The sequence below is a fragment of the Hemitrygon akajei genome, chromosome 21 (genome assembly GCF_048418815.1).
Source record: "Hemitrygon akajei chromosome 21, sHemAka1.3, whole genome shotgun sequence".
NCBI lineage: Eukaryota > Metazoa > Chordata > Chondrichthyes > Myliobatiformes > Dasyatidae > Hemitrygon > Hemitrygon akajei.
Window position 1 is genome coordinate 59,087,920 of NC_133144.1, and position 21,231 is coordinate 59,109,150.

The 21,231-nt window shown below is 42.3% G+C and overlaps 1 protein-coding gene across 2 annotated transcripts; it reads left to right on the plus strand.

The window, feature by feature from the left end:
• The first annotated feature begins 2,421 nt into the window (after window positions 1–2,421).
• On the plus strand, window positions 2,422–20,983 carry isl2a (ISL LIM homeobox 2a). Of its 2 annotated transcripts, none has more exons than XM_073025784.1 (6): window positions 2,422–2,611; window positions 2,826–3,015; window positions 3,416–3,672; window positions 4,877–5,163; window positions 7,198–7,365; window positions 20,130–20,983. In XM_073025784.1, the coding sequence occupies exons 1-6, from the start codon at window positions 2,518–2,520 to the stop codon at window positions 20,244–20,246; spliced, it is 1,113 nt and encodes a 370-aa protein (XP_072881885.1). In that variant the 5' UTR covers window positions 2,422–2,517; the 3' UTR covers window positions 20,247–20,983. The 2 variants fall into 2 exon arrangements, with proteins under 2 accessions (XP_072881885.1, XP_072881886.1); XM_073025785.1 differs by having other exon boundaries at window positions 4,880–5,163.
• The last annotated feature ends 248 nt before the right edge of the window (window positions 20,984–21,231 follow it).

The window sequence follows — 21,231 nt, forward strand, 5'->3', positions numbered from 1 at the left end:
CAGCGAATTAGCCTAATTGGTCATATACATTTAAACTAAGCAGGAGATAAATTGTGACGGGCAAGTCCGATCTGTAATTTTTTGTTGCTCTCTATAAGGTACAAAGCCGGTGAAAAATTAAAGTAAATGGCAAATACTGTACTGTAAATTTGTCAATTGTGAAATCGTTTCTTGGAGAGAGAATTGCTTGTTGTTTTGGTTCACTAGGCGGCGCTCGAGTTCGATTTAAGGGCTTCTCTTGGGCACTGTCCAGAACGTTTCACCGGTATAAACCTTTTAAATAAACTAATTATGTTGTATTTTAAACGGTTAGAATATTTGGGTCGTTCAGCAAATTTGTGTCGCATTTTAATTATAACCAAACTACTAATGTAAACTTGATTTAGTCTGGCTTTTCTATAACTTACGAACGACAATTAAACTGTTGTTTTTTGTTAATTCCCATTTCCACGTTCATAAAATAGAACACCATGCAGAAACTGCGACATTAAGATTATTTGTTGCATTAAAAATCCAAACCGCTTTTATTCTGGCAGACGAATTCAAACTGCGAATATCCTTAATCCCGCTCACCGCGCGGTGCTTTCTGCCATTTCAAAAGCAGTAAATATTTTATTGGTATCGCAAGAGCAACAGATTTAATAGAGCATCATCCGAATAAAGATCGAAGATTATTTCTCCTTCTGACTTAGTAAAATAATAATTATTTAGAATTGTAACTGTTAAAGAATAACAAGCAAACTAATGGCCAATCTTCAGAACATAAAATACGTTACATTTCTTCGTCAATATGTTTATTTTGACGAGTTTCCCCTTGCAACCGAAGTATCCGAACTATAAATGTGCAGTGCGAATCTCCTGATTTGTTACACACAACAATCGAAAGTTTACAGCCTTGTTTTAGATTAATTTAGGTTTATTTTTTGTTCAGCATATTCAGGCATTAAGACAATAATAGAGGCCTATGATCTAATGAAATGCGCAAATTTATTCGATATTCCGGGAAAAGAACAACGAATTATATGATTTGATTTAATACTTAGTCATCAACCTATTAGTTTTTAAAAAAAAACTATTTTTATATGATTAGATTCCCCGGCTTTTACATGAGCTACTACTACAGCAATCATTTTTAGTGGGATTCCAGGGCGGGGATGGAAAGAACCCTTTTTCAAACTCTGTCGCTCGACGCCATTTTTACCCCACAAATGCGCTGCTTCTTTTAATAAAAATAAAAATCTTGCTTTATTAGGTGAGTCTTAAAATTAGATTTATTTTAATGTGCTTAACTGCTATTCAATTCTAAGTAACACCTACAAAAACGCGAATAACTCTAATCCTTGACCTGATTTATTTTCACCAACAATGATTTTTTTGTAAATCGAAAAATAAACTATTAAATTAAATTTTAGAATGATATAAAACAGCGGACAATTCGGCCCGCCGTGCCTTTGATGGGACGTTGAAAAAGTTAAGCAATCGGCCTAAGTTTCCCAATTTCCCCCTTTATCTCGTGTCCCAATTCCAAGGCATTGCTCTATGTTCCGGTTCCAGTACCCTTGAACATAACGCATACTAGATCATAATATGCCTCTCTTATTTATCTCCCGCATGCTTTCCCCAGTTCTTTTGTGAATTATATTAAATCATTGAACCTTAAATCCTTTGATCTCTGCCACTCATTTTTTGTACATTTTCTAGTTTGACAAGTTTGCATAAGTACATAATTGAAGGCATTCCTCACTTTCTCGTACAAATCACGCTATTATAGTAAATTATCGCAAAATAATTATTCTGCGCTAATGCGTAAATGACAAAGCAAGTTTAAACATTGTCCTGAAATTAAAGTAAGTAATTTCAGGGATTTGAGTATGAATTTTCCATTCGAAGTGACTCACGTGCAATCGCTTTTTTCTTCAGGGAAACAATGAAATTATAATCACTGAGATTCGATAGTTCCCCAAATCGCCTAACACAAAACGCTGCAAACAGCCACAAATAAACACTTAGTTTTACAGCCTTGATTTACAATGTCTTTAAGATACAAGTATTTTTGCTGATTTTAACTTAACAGTTTTATATACATAATAAAAAATACACGATCTCTTCTTTGCAAGCATCGGAATACCTGCACGATATTTTAGTAAACGCTGATTATAAAATTCTCATGGAATAACGCTTGTGGTGTGCAGGATCCGACTGGTTGCAAAACGGTTACAAGCTCTTGTCAATTTTGCTAGGGGCGAAATGATACTTTTTTTTGACATACGCGCATGTCTAGCCAATCGGTGGGCAGCGTTCGGTCCAACCCTCTTGATGATGTCAATATCTAGGGCTCTCACGTTCTGCGGTGGCTCCTTGCGTCGTGGCGTCATGGCGGTACGTCGTGGAGTGAGAAGGGGGCGTGGGAGAAGGGGGAGGGGAATCACAACGTGCGGGACTGCAGTTAACCCCAAATATTTGTTATCAGGCATCCCGACAGTTTGCTGCTGATCTTTCACCGCAGTTTTAACACTTATGGTTGTTGGAATCGGTCTTTTATTCCCGTTCTGCATGGTGGATATTATTTTCAGCACACCTTTCCTTGGTGCTATGGGGGATCATTGCAAAAGTAAGTAAATTGCTTGAAACAAATAAAATAATAATTATTTTCAATTTGGGCTGCTTATATTCAACGGTTTATTTTGCACTCAAAATATAAGCAAGGTAGCGCGTTCTGGTGCAGTTACAATCTCTAGTCTCTAATTATTTAGATGCGACTCCAGACTGAGATAAGTGCAAAATTGTTGCCAAGTTAATTTTCAGTCAATGTTTTGTGCTGTCAGGGAAGCATGGAATAGCCCTGTGCGTGGGCTGTGGAAGTCAGATCCACGACCAGTACATCCTCCGCGTTTCCCCGGACCTCGAGTGGCACGCCGCGTGCCTGAAGTGCGCCGAGTGCCGGCAGTACCTGGATGAAAGTTGCACTTGCTTCGTGAAAGACGGCAAGACTTACTGCAAGAGGGATTACATTCGGTGAGGCAAAGACGACTTTGAAAAAAAAAAGAAAATGGGAGAAAGCATGTCCGTAAAAAAATAAACGTAAACGAAAAACTCAGGATGACATTGCAACAGTTGGAATAGATAGGAAGATGTGCTCAGAATTCCGCAGAACCTTCCAATCTGCAGCATACGCAGTCTATATTAATGCCAACGAATTAAGCCAATGCAGTTTCGCAGACTAGGTCAATACATTTTGTTTATGTCCAATACATATTGGAAAATGAAGATTTTTCTCGTAATTAAGAGCCACCGGTTAGAATGTGAAATGATTTTACTTACAGCATCGAAATAATGGAATTAAAATGTTTTCCGTCGCAACTTAAAATATCGTATTTTCCTCCTCCTCTCCCCCCCCCCCCACCCACCCCCGTAGGTTGTTTGGGACCAAATGTGCCAAGTGCAGTTTGACTTTCAGTAAGAACGACTTGGTAATGAGAGCCCGAAACCGGGTCTATCACATCGAGTGTTTCCGCTGCGTGGCGTGCAGCCGCCAGCTTATCCCTGGCGACGAGTTCGCCCTCAGAGACGACGAGTTGTTCTGCCGGGCCGATCACGACGTGGTGGAGAGAGCCTCGGCCGGGGGCGACCCCCTTAGCCCGGAGCCGACTAACAGGTCCCTCCAGATGGCAGGTAAAAAAACAGTCAGCCACAGACAGATTGCATGACCTCCGGCATAAATCTAATAAGCACATTTTTCAATTAGCAAAGAGGGATATAGGACACTGGGAAAGTGTTTGAAAAGCCCTGCACAAAGCCTTACCACAAATAAATCCACACATCGTCATTTAATCTGCTCAGTTTTGTATTCGCTGTTAATCTTAATTGGACGATGGCGTTCTATATAATTTAAGATATTTGATATCTAGCATTAGAGCCTAAACAGTTGAAACAGAGATAATAATCTTTCAGTCTAATATTTGTAACTTATTTTCCACGCGATTAAAACAGCCACATTGTAAGGAATCCTTACAACAGCAGCAATAGGGAAATTGGCATAAAGCCAGTAATTACAGAGTCAAAAAGAGGAATAAATATTCCTAATTGCGAGACATAATGTGTGTTCAACAAAAATATACACCGGCTTCATTTAATTATTTTAAGCAACATCGATTGTTTGCCTGCAAGTTCATGCAAAAAAAAAAGTTAAAATCCAGATGGGAAATTACTAAAATTCGCACACTGGATACCTTTTGCAAATAACCGCCAGAGTTTAGAAAAGGCTGGTGCCATGTGGGGTTACAGACAAGTTCGGATTCATTAAGTATACAAAGATTTAAATTATGCCGAATTCTCTAAGATTCCACATAATTGTAGAGAGTCAGTTAGCTCGTGTTTACACAGTTGGAAGATAACTGCCTCTGTAAGAATACTTTTCAGTAATTTAGTATCTAGGTAGAATCAGAATCAGGTTTATTATCATGGACATCTGTCGTGAAATTTGTTGTAGTATATGGTCAAATATATTTAGTGTACTTCACTGTTCAGAATGTGCACACGTAGCTATCCTTTGTATTTATATTAATAAGGCCTGGTGTGCAAAGCGAGATGCGAATGAGTGGTGGTGTGAAGTAAATTGTGGAAGGAGCCTCCGTATCTGAGGGAATTATTTCTGAAGCTAGTTGTGTTCTTAACAGAATTGTGAGTTTTCTACAAATATGTGGGGCAAATTATCGGACAATATTGTGTGTGTGTGTGTGTGTGCGTGGAAGGATGTCCAACTTAGCTTCATATTGGCCATACAAGAGTGGGTCCTGTCTGGAAAAGAGCGAGTGTTTTGCATTTGGGGTTTGATCCCACTGTCTGCGTGTGTCATGGTTGCCCCGTTGCTTTGCAGCAGAACCCATTTCGGTCCGCCAGCCACCCCTGAGGTCCCACGTCCACAAGCAGCAGGAGAAGACGACCCGGGTACGGACGGTGCTGAATGAGAAACAACTGCACACGCTACGGACCTGCTACGCCGCGAACCCCAGACCGGACGCCCTGATGAAAGAGCAGCTGGTGGAGATGACTGGCCTGAGCCCCAGGGTCATTCGGGTCTGGTTTCAAAACAAGCGCTGCAAGGATAAAAAGAAAACGCTTCTCATGAAACAAATTCAACAACAGCAACACAGTGACAAAACTGTGAGTAACAGACGCCACAACTGAGCGAATTATAGTTTAATGTATTTAAATCTCCTTATGTACAGATACTTCTGTACCTAGCGCCACTTTATGGACATACAATCAATCTATGCATGTAAGCTATCCTATGTATTTATATTTATTGTGTTTTTATATTACTGTGTTCGTTATCTTAGTGTGTTTCTTTGTGCTGCGTCGGATCTGGAGTTAAAATTATTTCGTTCTCCTTTACACTTGTGTACTAGAAATTACATTAAACAAATTTGAATCATAAATATTTAGGTAGATTAAGCTTATTGAAGGGTTATGTGTTCAGACAGTTACGAAAATAACATGCGCATTTTAGGATTCGTATTTATTTGGCTACAAGGAGGTTAGCACCCTGAATTAGGAGTGAGAAGTTAAACTTGTGATTAAAAAAAAAGAATGCCTCTAAATTAAATCCGGTACAAACATTCAATCAAACCGCTCTGTCTAGCGTTTTCGAAAACTTTAATAGAAATATTTTAAATTAATGGAAATATCCCTAGGAATGCTTAACAAATCTGAAATGATTGGAGGGTAAATGCTAAGCGGAAGCTGGATTAACTGGATATTTAAATAAAATGTTACATTTCATAATCTAATAAAGGTAGCGAGTTCCTGTTTTCCACTACCGCAACGGAAGGTCACTTGTCTATTGAAAGAGAATTTTTTGCTTGGAAGGATAAATCTGGAGGGAGACGCGCCGGGCCCAACGAGAAAGTCAATGATATGTCCATTACTTTGGACTAAGTGTAGACGCAGATGTCACGTAATGTCAAGAGCGATGGTGCCTTGGGGGGAGGGGAGGGAGAACTGCAGAAAGGTTTGAAAAAAGAAATGTAACTTATGTGAGTATCTCGCAGATTTCTTTAGTACTGGCGAGTTGCCTGTAGTAATCTCACGCCCTTGCTGCGCAGGTTAAACTGGTGTGTGCGGTTAGTATCGGAGAAATGCATGCAGTATTTAGGAGATCTACTCACTTCTAGTTGTTAGTGGGAAGGCATAAACAATATGTCGTTCTAGTTAAAACTGGAAAAGCTTCTGAAACAATACCGAATTCGTTAGATTTTGCCGTAAATATGCTGCGTTGCCCTGGCGGGATTTAAATAAGCAATTCTACCTATGGGGTTAAATGAAGTAGCGATTTATAAAATGTCAAGGATTTAGCCATGGACCCGCTTTACCCGGAGCTAATGCCAAAAACAGGAAATACCTCCGCGGCCCAAAAGCTCCGCGAATGACATGGTATTGTAAAATTGTGACTGGGCTTTCTGAGGGAACCCGGGAGAATGGCGTCCTCTCTCCTCGCTCTGTCTTGCTTAGAATCCATTAAAGGGAGCGGCCTGCGTTTGGTGCGGGAGAGGTGGCTTTATTGAAAATAAACAGTTTATTTAGACCGGCGCCACACAGAGGGGGAAGGAGGCCGCGTTTGTTATTCTCATTTAAACACGCTGGGCTATGTAACATCGTTTATCGACTTCGTTTCCCAATCAATTTGGGGAACAGTTATCGTGACTGTTAGATATATTTTCCAGTTTCGCTCGATATTAAATGTAAGTTTATCTGGGTTTATATGTCGGTTACTATGTGTCTGACTCTACACTGGCAGTGACCTCTCTTCCTTTTCGAACATCTGCAGCGGCAGGGGGTAAATCGAATTCCCGATACCTGTTCAACGAATTCTGTGTATCACACTAAATCGTTGGATGTTTATATCATACAGTTTTATTTTACAAGATAAAAGAAGAACGCCGTGCCTTGCGAAAAGGGCTGTTTTAAAAGCCTGTGTTATTCAAAACATCTGATTTATAAGGTATATTCGGCTGAAGGGATTTAATTGACAAATTTGCAATGAGAATAGAGCGCTCAGGAGGAAGGTGACGAGTTTGACGTTTATTATCTAAGCGAGAGAGGTTTGTCCCGCGTTTGGCGATTCTTTCTCTAGACTTCCTGTTGGTACTGGGAGGGTCTGAGTGACACAGACATCACAATCGCCCTTGTCCTCCACAGAGCCTGCAGGGCCTGACTGGGACACCGATGGTAGCGGCCAGCCCCATCCGGCACGACGGCTCCATGCAGGGGAGCGCCGTGGAGGTGCAGACGTACCAGCCGCCCTGGAAAGCGCTGAGTGAGTTCGCACTGCAGAGTGACCTCGATCAGCCTGCCTTCCAGCAACTGGTGAGTGGCTTCGGGTCGCGACGAGGGGTGGGGGAGGTCTATACGACATCGGAGCAGAGTTAGGCCATTAGGCCCGTCGAAACTGCTCTGCCCTTCGATCATGGCTGATGTATTATCACTCTCAACCCCATTCTCCTGTCTTCTTTCCGTAACCTTAGGCCTCCACAGCCATCTGTGGCAATGAGTTCCACAGATTCACCACCTCTGGCTGCAGAAATTCCTCCTCATCTCTGTTCTAAAGGGTCATCCTTCTATTCTGGGGCTGTGCCTTCTGCTGTTAGACTCTTCACTACAAAAACATCCTTTTTAGGTTCTCTCTAACTAGGCCTTTCAATATTTGGTAGATTTGAATGAGACACCCTCGCCCCCCCCCCCCCCTATTCTTCTAAACTCTAGCAAATACAGGCTAGGCCATCAAATGCTCATAGGTTAACCCTTACAGCAAACCAACTATAACCAGGATACTATAAAACAGTATGTATGTATTATGTGTTATGAATTCATAATGTGGTATTGAGATACAATATCTGCAGGGTATGAATTATGACCTTGTCTGTGGCATTGCATTTGGAAAGCTTGAGTCAAATATATTTAGAGGTGCTGTCAGATACAGGATTGTGAGAATCCCTTATTTCTATGACTGTCAAATACAATGTGTTTTTTTTTTGTGGGTTAGCTTAGTTGGTCTTTTAAAGTGTGTCACCTCCGCCAACTGTAACCGGGTAAATTGTAACACCGTAAAATGGGAACCACTTGACACTCATTTGCAAATGAACACACCAGTCTTGTTGGGGATCACAGACAAGGGAAAATCTGCAGATGCTGGAAATCCAACCAACCAACCAACCAACACACACACACACACACACACACACACACACACACACACACACACACACACACACACACACACACACACACACACACACACACACACACACACACACACACACACACACACACACACACACACACACAATGCTGGAGGAACTCAACAGGCCAGGCAGCATCCATGAAAAAGAGTACAGTCGATGTTTCGGGGAGCAGTATTTCCATATAGATATCTTCCAGTTCTGTTTTACTCCAGGGCTAATTGAGAGTATGAAAAAATTTCTTAGTCGCTCAGTCTAGTTGATGGAGGCATTATTGGGGTGCAACCCTGCCCTCTCAGATTGTGATGTTTGTGAAGGTATGACAGGTTAGACGGGTAAGTGTGGCGGACGTCGATAGTTGCTGAACTACGACTCTTTGTTCACCGCCGCCAGGTTGACAGCAGACACAAGTGTGCAGCCTTGATCTTCAGCATTGGTTTCAACTCATCTAATCATATTGTGGACATTATGTACGTATATCGGGTACCTCTTGTGCCTAATTAAGTGACCAGTAGTGTATTTCTGTATGTTTGAGGTCTAGCCCATCCACTTGTGTTGTGTGTTCAGAGATGATCTGCACACCACTGTTGTGACACGTGGTTATTTGAGTTACTGTTGCCTTCCTGCCAGCTCGAAGCAGTCTGGCCATTCTCCTCTGACCTCTCTCACTTTCACCCACAGAGCTGCCACTCACGGGATGGTTTTCTCTTTCACTCGACGCTCTGTAAATTCCAGAGACTGTTGTGCACGGAAATCCCAGGGGGTCTGCCATTTCTGAGATACCCAAACCACCCGGTCTGGCACCAAAATCATTTCATGGTCAAAGTCACTTGGATCACATTTCTTCCCCATTCTGATGTTTGGGCTGAACAACAACTGAACCTCTTGACCAATTCTCATTTCCCCACCTTCATGTTATTGCCAGACACAAGTCTACAGCCTTGATCTTCAACATTGGCTCCAACTGATGTAATCAGGTCATGGTCACTTAAATATACATACAGTGCTCCCTCACGTTGTGGGACAGATGTAAGATTGAAATAAATACAAATTCAGTATGCTTATTGCATACTTACATCACTGTATTACTACAGTATGTTATCACACACTTCTCAGTGTACCCTGCCTTAATGAAGCAGAACAGAAGGAATCAGCAACAGACGAGCCAAGCCTATTGCACCCAGGGGTGAAAGGTTCATACCTAGTACTTGCTGGATCCAAACACTGCCTCATTTGGACATCAGGGTTTGTTGGGATTTGGAGAAGCCAGGATGGAATACCAACTACCCAGCATCACAGAGCATGAGTGCATGCTAACCACACACTCCCTTCTAACCAATGAACATCCACGACCGAACAGTTCTTTCCCCATCGCAGCTCAGATACCTTTTAGAAATAACAGTCAATGTACTTAGTCACATTCCATGCATTGTGGCCCCTCTGTTCCCGCAGTCAATAATTACAAGTGATGCCGTAGTTACCCCACTGAGCAAATTGTTCAGATAAATGAATGGCAGGAGATACAGGATTTAATTTAAAAGGAGCACTTTTTTTTCCCATTTCACTGTATCTTTCAATGTACACGTGACAAATAAGCTTGAATCTTAAACCTTGAAACTTTCACAAGCATAGATAGGATTTCTATGGGCTGATGAGGAGTCTGAGCCGTCAAAAAAATGACTCTTTATTTCTCTCCATGAATGCTGCCTGACCTGCTGTGTTCCTTCAGCAGTCTGTGTGTGTTCCTCAGTATTTCTATACAACATGTAACAATTCATTGTCAAAAGGTTCAAAGGTTCACTCTATTATCAAAGTGTGTGTGCAGAATACAACTCTGAGATTTGTCTATAGTATGTGTAAGTGTGTAGTCAACTATACATAATACATCACAGATATATATGTGTTTATATAGAGAAGTTCTGATGCACATAATTATATTCATGCTTTCTGTATGTCTGTAAAATGTCTGAATCATAAGTATGTGTGTAGAGTAACACCCACACGAAATGCTGGAGGAACTCATCAGATCAGGTAGCATCGACGTTTCAGACTGAAACCGTTTATCGAGACTGGAAATAAATGTTGATTCTTTATTGCCGTTCATAGATGCTGCCTGACTGCTGAGTTCCTCCAGCATTCTGTTGTATTACGCTGGATTTCCAGCGTCTGCAGAATCTCTAGTGCTCTGTATGTGGAGAGTATTTTCATCTGTAATTGGAATGGATCTTCATATAAGATCAGGACTGAAATCCCAGAGGAAAGTGCAGCCCATCCCACTGAAAGCATATTCCTAGCAGATCAACCTCTGGGACTTATGGATGGCAGTTTCAACACTGTAATGTGTTCTCTTTCGTGGTCGGGGTCAAGGAGGCTATGGTTAATGTATTCTCCCACAATCAGACTCAATACTCCATTGAAAGCCGACACCAAATCTTGTTAACTCGGGAGACAAGCATCTCTGTCACGAACACACCCCAATGTCCGCATTGGAAAAGCAGCCTCGAGTCCTTCCTGATTAACAGACTGATCTGTTCTAACATACAACAGTACAATGAAGTACAGTATATCTGGCCCACAGTGCTGTCCAATCTTTTAACCTGTTCTAAAATCAATCTAGCTGGCTGGTGGCGTAATGGCATCAGTGCCAGACTTTGGAGCGAAGACTCCCAAGTTCGAATCCAGCCAACTCCTTTGCACACTTTCCATCCGTGCTGGGTTGAGCGTCGAGCTAGCAACTCGGCCTCATAAAAAACAAGAAAGCCTGCTAAAAAAAACCGTCACGGCGGCGTCCCGATGACTCCACTTGGAGTCGGGCTTTCTTCTTCTTCAAAATCAATCTAACCTTTCCCTCCAATATCCCTAAAGTGTCTGCCTTTACCACCACCCCGGCAGTGCATTCCACATCGCCATCACTCTCTGTGTTAAAAAAACTTGACCTCTGACAACCCCCCCCCCCCCCCCACCATACTTTCCTCCAATCTTGTTAAAATTATGCCTCTTGCATTAGCCATTTCCACCCTGGGAAAAGTCCCTGGCTGTCCACATGACCTATGCCTCTTATCATCTACCTCTATCAAGTCACCTCTCATCCTCCTTCAAAGAGAAAAAAAAACCTCATAAAATACGCTTTCAAATCCAGGCAGCATCCTGGTAAATCTCCCTTGTACCCCCTCTGAAGCTTCCTCATCCTTCCAAAGAGAAAAGCCAGCATATTGCTTTATGGCAGTGAAACATGGACTCCGTACAGATGCCAAGAAAGGAGGTTTAATAACCTCTGTTTGCAGCATGCTCTTGGCATCTCACGGAAGGAAAGGCTTCCAATTCTAGATTGATCCAAAGCAAAAGACATCAATCATCTCAGCATTAGTGAAGCAAAGCAAATGTTGTTATGTTTCTCTGGATAAAAGTTGGCCTCGTCATCAAGGACACAAGGGTGGTATCCCAAATGTGGTGGGTGTCATGGTAACACGCAACGCCAGCTATCGGGGTTCAATTCTGGCTGCTGTCGCTAAGGAGTTTCTGCATTCTCCCTGTGACGCCATAGGTTTCCTCTGGGTGCTGTGCTTTCCTCTCACGTTCACAGATGAGAGTCAGTGAGCTGTGTGCATGCTATGTGGAAGCGTGGCAACACTTGTGGACTGCCCCCCAGCACATCCTTAGACTGTGCTGGTCATTAACACAAACGGCACATTTCATTGTATGTTTTGATGTCTCCGTGTACATGAGACAAATAATCTAAAAAAAACCACTTGGGTGCCCAATTTTTCTACCAAAGGAAACCTGAGTGCCTTCAACATTGATTATACAAAGTGGGGAAACTTCAGTTGATGGCAGAAGAGAATGGTGACAGTGATTTTAGATTGGAGTAAGCCACCAAGATGATTAATGTTTTTACTGTATAGGCAGGGCTATAGAAGTATAAATTAACCAGAAAAAGGAAATGGTGCAGCAACATAGATGGGCCAAATGACCTAATTTATCCCCTGTGTCTTCTGTTCTTATAATAGGATATGGACACCTTCAGTTGTGCACTTTGGAGACTCCCTTAAAAGTAAAATGTTCAAAGTAAATTTATTATTGAAGTACATATATAGTATGTCACCATATACAACCCTGAGATTCATTTTCTTACGGGCAATCACAGTAAGTACAAGAAACGCAATAGAATAAATGAAAGACCACACCCTACAGGGTGGACAAACAACCAAATGTGCAAAAGCAAACTGTGTAAATTGAGAAAGAAAGAAAATAATAAATAAATAGATAGATAGATAGGCAATAAATATTCAGAACATGAGATGAAGAGTTCTTGAAAGTGAGTCCAGTTCGGTGATAGGGCAAGTGAAGCTGAGTGAAGTTACCCCCTTTGGTTCAGGAGCCTGGTGGTTGAGGGGTAACAACTGTTCGTGAACCTGGTGGTGTAGGACCTGAGGCTTCTGTACCTTCCTCCTGATGGCAGCAGCAAGAAGGGAGCATGAGCTGGATATTGGGGGTCCTTGATGATAGATGCTGCTTTCCTGCGACAGCACTCCTTGTAGATGAGCTCAGTGGTGGGGAGGGCTTTGCCTAATAACTAGTCCTCCATAGTTCCTATCAAATCTCCCCAGATCCTTCCCCTCACTCATACACCATGGCAGAATCAAAAGGGTATGGCCCAGGTGGTGGGGTCTTTGGTGATGAATGCTGCTTTCCTGTGACATCGCTCCATGTAGATATGCTCAATGGTGGGGAGGGTTGTACTCACGATGGATTGGCAGTATTCACTCATGCTCCCTTCTTGCTGCTGCCATCAGGAGGAAGGTACAGAAGCCTCAGGTCCTACACCACCAGGTTCACGAACAGTTGTTACCCCTCAACCACCAGGCTCCTGAACCAAAGGGGGTAACTTCACTCAGCTTCACTTGCCCCATCACCGAACTGGACTCACTTTCAAGAACTCTTCATCTCATGTTCTGAATATTTATATTTTCCATACAAGGACAATGGTGTTTCCATACCAGACTGTGATACAACCAGTCAATATACTCACCACCACACATCTCTATAAGTTTGCCAAAAGTTTTAGAGATGACAAATCTTTGCAAACTTCTAAGAAAGTTGAGTCCATGCCATGTTTTCTTCGTAAAGGCACTTATGCACTGGACCAAGGACAGATCGTATAAAGTGTCAACACTGAGGAATTTAACGTTGCTGACTCTCTCCACCTCTGGTCCACCGGTGAGGATTAGTTCATGGATCTCTGGTTTCCTCCTCCTGACGTCAATAATCATCTCTGTGACATTGAGTGAGAGATTGTTGTTGTGGCACTTCTCAAATGAATTTTCATTCTCTCTCCTCTGGCAATTCGTAATCGCCTTTGATTCAGCCAACAACAGTGGTGTCCTTGGGAAACTTAAGTATGGCATTGGAGCTGTGCTTAGCCTCACAGTCATGACTATGAAGTGAGTCAAGCAGGGGACCTAAGCTCACAGCTTGAACTGAGGGAGATTGTGGAAAAGATGTTGTTACCAGTCTGAACTGACTGGGGTCTGCAAGTGAGGAAACTGCGAATCCAGTTGTACAAGGAGGTATTGAAGCGTAGGATTTGAAGCTTATTGATTAATTTTGAGGAGGTGATGGTATTGTATGCCAAGCTGTAGTCAATGAAGAGCATTCTGATGTAGGCATCTTTACTGTCCAGATATTCCAGAAATGAGTGAAGAGGCAATGAAATGTCATCTGCTGTTGACCTGTTGTGATGATAGACAAATTGAAGTGTATCCAATTCGGTTCTCAGGTAGGAGTTGATATTTTTCATCACCAGCCTCTCAAAGGTGTTTGTCACAGTGGATGTAGACAACCACTAAGGCAGGTTACCACGTTCTTAGGCACTAGTATAATTTATGTCTGTTTGAGGCAGACTACCGAAGCGAGGGGTTAAAGACATTGGTGAACACTCCAGCACAGGTCTTTAGGTATTCGGCCAGGTGCTCTGTTCTGGGCCGGATGTTTTCCGTGGGTTCACCCTCTTGAAGGATGCTGTCACGTCAGCCTCAGAGACTGAAATCACAGGATCATCAGGGGCTGTGAGCTTGTGAAATGTGCCTCCATGTTTTGATGGTTCAAGCAAACATAAAAGTAATTGAGTTCATCTGGGAGTGAAGCCTTGTGGCCCCCTATGTCACTTGGTTCCACTTGGTAGGAGGTGATAGCATTGAAGCTCTGCCAAAGCTGGCGAGTATCCTTCAGTCATTCAGGTTAGGTCCTGATTGCCACTTCACAGGTGAGATGGCTTTCTGGAAATCCTACCTGGATCTCTTGTATTCAACTTGGTCACCAGACCTGAAAGCCATTGAATCCCTTAAAGCCAAAGGATTAGCTTACTTAGTCATCATCAGGTATGAAGTACATGAAACAGTCTGACCAGAGTTTAATAACCGGGTATCTATCTCATCCAGTGGTTGAAGACCGGCAACCAATTAGTCTACCAGAATTTACATTTACGTTCAGCAAATGCAATACTGCAATAAAACTGCAGTATATTTCTGTATACCTGATATATTTGTATACCGATTAAAGATAAGGTTTAGCTTCCCACTTGTTATCCTTGGTCCTAGATAGCCTGACCAAGGAGTTCCTGCATCTACCACATTGAGTCCTGTAGGGATTTTGTTTGTTTCAATAAGATGACTTTAGATTAACTAAGTAAAGAAAGATTAAAGTTTAGCTCTATTTGTCACATGTACATCAGAACATCGAAACATGCAGCGAAATGAGTCATTTGTGTCGATGTTTGCGATATACTGGGGGCAGCCCACGAGTGTTGCCATGTTCCCAGCACCAACTTTGCATGCCCACAACTTACTAACCCTAATCTGTATGTCTTTGGAAAATGTGGGAGGAAACACACGCGGTCATGGGGAGAGTGTACGAACTCCTTACAAAAAGCAGCAGAAAATGAATCCCAATCTGTGGCTGCTGGCGCTGTAATGCGCTATGCTAACTGCTACACTACTGCGCCACCATATTAGGATATACTGCTAAATATATGTATAATAGTGTAACTTGTGATATATATCTGCATATACTGTACAGAGTACCTAATGTGTGCACGGTATGTATGTATATAGCATGCATGTTCAGCCTTTATCCCTGCACAATATATTTCCAAATGTAGTCTACCTCACTGTGCGACTTGTATGTGTCCAGGACAAAGAAGTGGGCAGGAAAATCATTGTGGACACTGCCAGCCCTGCTCCCTTCTATAAAGCACTTTAGGGCAATTAAATTGAAACTTCCACACCATCTTCAAAGTTTCTTCCCCCAAACAGTTCATCCGATCAACCATCTGATTTCGCTCTCCCACCCCCTCTATCCAATACCCTGTCACTGCGCTGTAAACACTTTAAACCACATTTTACAATGTTATTTACATTGTAGATACGTGCTGGTATTTATGCACATTTTATTCCATATTTGTACTTTAACCTCTAAATTTATTTTTATATAACTCTTTATTCTTTATAATTACTGAATGTTGTTGATTTTATTGCATCTTGCACCCTGACCAATGTACCACAGCAAATTCCTAATAGATGTAAATGTATATGCTAAATAAAGGTGATCCTATATAGTTTTGAACATGTAGAAGTTAATAGACTTGCATTTATGCAGTCTGCCTCACGTCCTCGGGCCCTCCTGAAGTCAAGGAATTGCGTCTGGCATTGTTACTTTAAGAAAGCCAGCCTGATTTTTGGTTGTGTAGTCATTAGCTGAGACATGGGGAGAAGTCCTGTACCCTACACCTGGTCTTCAGGCTCATGAAGAGGGCCTCAGCTTAACATGTCTTTTGAAAATGTGCCAGTGCAGCACTAGGGTGAAGTGCCAGCCTGGATAAGATGCCGGATATTATATAAACAACGAAACTCACGTTAAATGGCGGCATGGTAGTGAAGTGGTTGGCGTAATGCCGTTACAATGCCAGCTGTGAGAGTGGAGTTTGATTCCTGCCACTGTCTGTAGGGAGTTTGTATGTTCTTCCCATGACCCAGTAGGTTTTTTCCGAGTGCTTCAGCTTCCTCTGATATTCCAGAGATGGGCAGGCTCGGGTTAGTGACGTGTGGGCACGTTATGTTGGTGTGGAAGTATGGCAACACTTGCACAATGCTCACTGACTGGATTTGAAGAAAACGACACATTTCGCTGTACATATGTTTTGATGCACGTGCGATAAATAAAGCTCATCTTTAATTTTTAAACAGAAAGGAGAATGCCAGTTCCAGCACAGACACCAGGGCAAACAAATGCACATTTTGAAGGATGAACAGCTTCTTAAAATCATTGCAAAGTACCCATGTAATTTCAGGTGCTGGGTAATTTCAAAGTTCATAGTGAATTTATTATTGAAGTACATATACAGTCACCATCTACTGCCCCAAGATTCATTTTCTTGTAGGCATTCATAGTAGAGCAAAAAAGTACAGTAGCATCAGTGAAAAACTACACACAGTAAAGACTGGTAGTAGGAATTTGTTCCTATGGGATTTACAAACTAATACCTAAATTGAAAAAGGAATAAAAATTTGTTTGTACAGAATTTAAGTAATGAAAAAATGCCAAACAAACAAAAAGAAAGAAATGACAAATTTTGTCGAGTGCATACTGCAGAGTGTGCAGTGTGGTAGGAATGCTGCCCCTCTGTACAGCAATCTGCTGACATTCACCTCTGAAACATACACTCAGTATGGTACAGGAGTGCAGCCTGGTGTGGTTTCTGAGGTAGACCATCCACTTAAAGGTTCAATATCTTGTGTGTTCAGACACGTGGCTATTTGACTTACTGTCATCTTCCTGTCAGCTTGAACCAGTCTGGCCATTCTCCTCTGGCCTCCCTCATTAACAAGGCATTTTCACCCACAGAGCTGCCTTACATTGGATTTTTTTTTTTGTTTCTCACATCAGTCTCTGAAAACTCTAGAGACAGTTGCGTGTGAAAATCCCAGAAGTTTCTGAGATACTCAGACTACCCCCATCTGGCACCAACAATCATTCCCCAGTCAATGTCACTTAGATCATGTTGTTCCCCATTCTGATGTTTGGTCTGAACAACAACTGAACCTCTTGACCATGTCTGCATGTGTTTATGCATTGAGATGCTGCCACATGATTGGCTGATAAGCCATTTGCATTAATGAGCCGGTGTAAAGGTGTACCTAATAAAGTGGCCACTGGGTATATTGGGGACGGTGTGGTGGTCTGGTACTTGCCCGATAGAGGTGAGCTAATCAAACAAGAAATTAAGTTCTTTATCATTCAGCTGCCCAAATAATGCCACGAGTAAATGCTCCAACAACTACTTTGGTCCTGAAATTTAATATTTGGAAGGGCAGAGTCTCATTCCATCGGATTTTTAATTATTGCTGTTATATTAAAATAAATAAGGTGCCTATTTTTCTATCACAGCCCGTAAGTGTTGCTGCGCATGTTGGCACTAGAGTGTCTGGTGACACATACGGGCTGCCCCCAGCACAACCTCCATTGTGCTGGTTGTTAACGCAAACGACGCATTTCACTCTGTGTTTCAATGTACATGTGATAAATAAATTTCAATGTTGAATCTCTCACATTTATCTGTTTCCCAAATAATCCAAACTTTTCTTCACTTATCTCTCCGTCTGATTTGACGTAGAGTTCACGACCTCTATCTCGTCTGCTCTCACAGTGCGCCGTGTACAAAGCTAGGCAGCGAGTTAAACACCTTCTCAAAGATCACCCGAGTGGAAGCTTTCTTCAGGGTTTTTAATAAGAAAACTTTGTGAAACTGTACAAAGCTAAGCAAACACAGATTATATTCAATACAGAATTGTTGTATGCCAGAGTACATTAATATTATCGATTATTCTCACGATCGCCATCAAACAAGGTAATACACTTATTCAACCTGCTATAGCTATGCCGTGGACTAGAGTGAGATCGGGGCACAATGATAGGCTAACAGCTATGAACAATAAACATAATATTGTACTTCCTCAAAGTACATTACTATTTACCAATATTGAGAAAGCTTACAACTCACAGATGTTGCTGTTTCAAGGGCAAATGAGGAGTGGATAGAGATGGACGTCTTTCTGTCGTGTATGCTTCAAGTTGAAATCTGAATTAATTAACCTGCACAGGAAATTATGTAAAAAGAAGCTTATGAAGAGAAAGCGATATTTGTACAGAATTAATAATGCCTCTAGAGGCAGAACACCATCCCTGTTCGGAATGTGTGAGGTTGAGTTATGTTTTCTTTGGTATGACTTTAAATGCATGGATCGTGTCTTCTGGTTATTTGGATTGAGTTCCGATGAAAGGTCTTGGCCAAAAACATCAGCTCTTTATTTCACTGACTGGCTGAGTTCCTCCAGCACTTTGTGAGTGTTACTCTAGATTTCCAGCATCTGCAGAATCTCTCATACTTAGGTTCCAGATGTTTCTAGTTCTCTGTTCTTTATTTGTTGAGACCTTCCAGCCCATCGGGTGCACCTAGCCTCATCACAGAACAAGATATAATGACCAATTATCCTGCTAATCGATACGTCCTTAGACTGTGGGGGGGGGGGGGGAAGAGCACCCAGAGGAAACCCACTCAGTCACAGGGAGAAAGTACAAATTCCTTACAGACAGTGGCGGGAATTGAACCCGGGTCACTGGTACTGTAAACCGGTGTGCTAACCACTATACCACCTTAATGTTTTGTGGAGAGGGGCTGGATTTGTTTTAGACACTTGGGTGAGAGGAACTAGTCAGGCTATTAAATGTTTCCATGGGACCATAAGACATAGGGGCTGAATTAGGCCATTCAGCCCATCGAGTTTGCTCTTTTGGGATATCTAGATATTTAGGGATACCCATAGGAAGGGTAGTAAATAGTATGTAGAATCTGGACATTGGTTATAATCCAATTTCAATCATATTAAATGATGGAAGAAGTTAGTAAGAGTTGAATGAGTTTAGACTGACCTTTCCCCTACCAGTTATGATGGAGTTGTCATGATCCAATGTCTTTGTCACAGACCCTCCCCTTCTGAGATCCCACTGCACTGTTGGTGACGGTAACGTTTTATTCTCCACTCTGCTCTTTTACCTGCACTGTTGTCATGGATTGTATGACTGCGTATGCAAGGCAAATTGTTCATTGTTCCTGGGTACTTGGGACAGTAGTTTGCCAATTGGAGGAGACAGAAGACAATATCCGACGGTGGTACAGTACTGGGGAGGTAATAAACCCCGGTGTGGGAAATGGGGTATCAGCGTCCACCTGAAAAAGGCGAAATCCTCAGGTGAAAGCCGCCATAGGCTTTAGAGTTCAAAGTATATTTGTTATCAAATAACCACTGCACATATGTCACCAAAAACTATCTTGCGACATTCACTTGGTAACTGAACGAAAAACCATGCATAACAAGGCAAGGATTCAGTCCTTTCCCGGTTGCAGCTATCTCTGTATTTTATATGGGCAATTAAAATTAACTTTAAACGAAAAGTACTTCCAGCAGTTTAGTTCGTGCGCCGTTATCTAATCCCAGCAATTTCCGAGCTATCTGTAATTATTCGTTACTTTTAATTGGATTTGAAATTTTATTTTGGAAGCGCGCAGATGTGGTACCGGAGTTTGTTACCTGACTGGAAGCAGGTCAGCTCCAGATGCAGTGGTAGTTTTACAATCCGACTTGAAGCGCGTTAACTATATAATGACTCTAATAAAACAAAGGGAAATGGTCAGTTAACAGTGATTTTAATATTCCCTAGTTCCTTTGTTAAAATACCTGTGAGCAATCGGGATTTTAACAGCATGTTTAATAATGTACGAGCCACGTGTTACACGAGGCAACAGACCGTTGTGTGAATGTGCCTTTGATGTCCCCGCAGGTAACTTTTTCGGAATCGGGTTCGTTGCCGAACTCCTCTGGAAGTGATGTGACCTCTCTGTCCTCGCAGTTGCCGGACACCCCGAACAGCATGGTCCCCAGCCCCGTGGAGACGTGAGGAGGGAGCTGAGGTTCCCCCCGATTCGGCCGCCGCATGCTCCCAAAGCCCCGCATGATCAGAGCGTAGCTACCAGCTACTAAATCGGCTCTCCTCGCTGCCGGTTTTATACACGTACCTCTCCAGGAGACTCGCAGAGACTGCCAAACAAAAACGAAATGCACATGGATTTTTTTTTTTTAAAAAACCACTACGGAACTCCTCGTTGAACAAACCAGTTGTAAATATTTTAGAGCTTCAGAAAACCAGAAAGGCGGAGAAAGAGGTGGACGCAAGTGTTCAAACGGTCCAACGGACTAGAAGGGAAAAAAAGATTTTTTAATGCACAAGACTGTTGGACAACAATCTTCCTGATTCCGGCTTGAACATGTTTCATCTCTTCCGGTGTTGTGGCTACGGGCTGTATCTCAGAAGTGAGGGTCCGTCCTGCTAACCCACCTTCCCCTCCCTCCTCACCCATCGGTTCCACTCTCCCTAATCAGAAACACAGGCAGTCCTCCTCCCGTCCACCAACACCTCGGGTTAAATCAGCATGACTGGAAAATCGTTTAATTACCGAAGTTCTCCTCTCACCCCGTCCACGAGTTGTAAAGTATATACTGTATGTACCGAAACCAACGGAGGATAAACCGATCCAACCCTTAAATGGAACGGAGTAAGTTATTGCTATTTATTGTAAGAACCGCATTTGAAACTGGGATTAAATATTTGATCTTAATAAAGAAGTCAAGTGTCAACTGTGCAATGTGCGGGTCTGTGGAATTGACGTTAGTAGCGCGCAGGCGAGGCGCTATTTCGGAGCGACTACGGGGAAGCTGTGCAACTGGCCTGGTTAAACTACAAGGTCAAGCTGTAATTCCTCTGTGTATTGCAATGTACCGCGGCCGCAAAACAACAACGTATGCCAGTGCAATTAAACCTGATTCTGATCCGGACGTGGAGCGATCCAGAACGAGGGGTCACAGTTTAAGGATAAAGGGGGAAG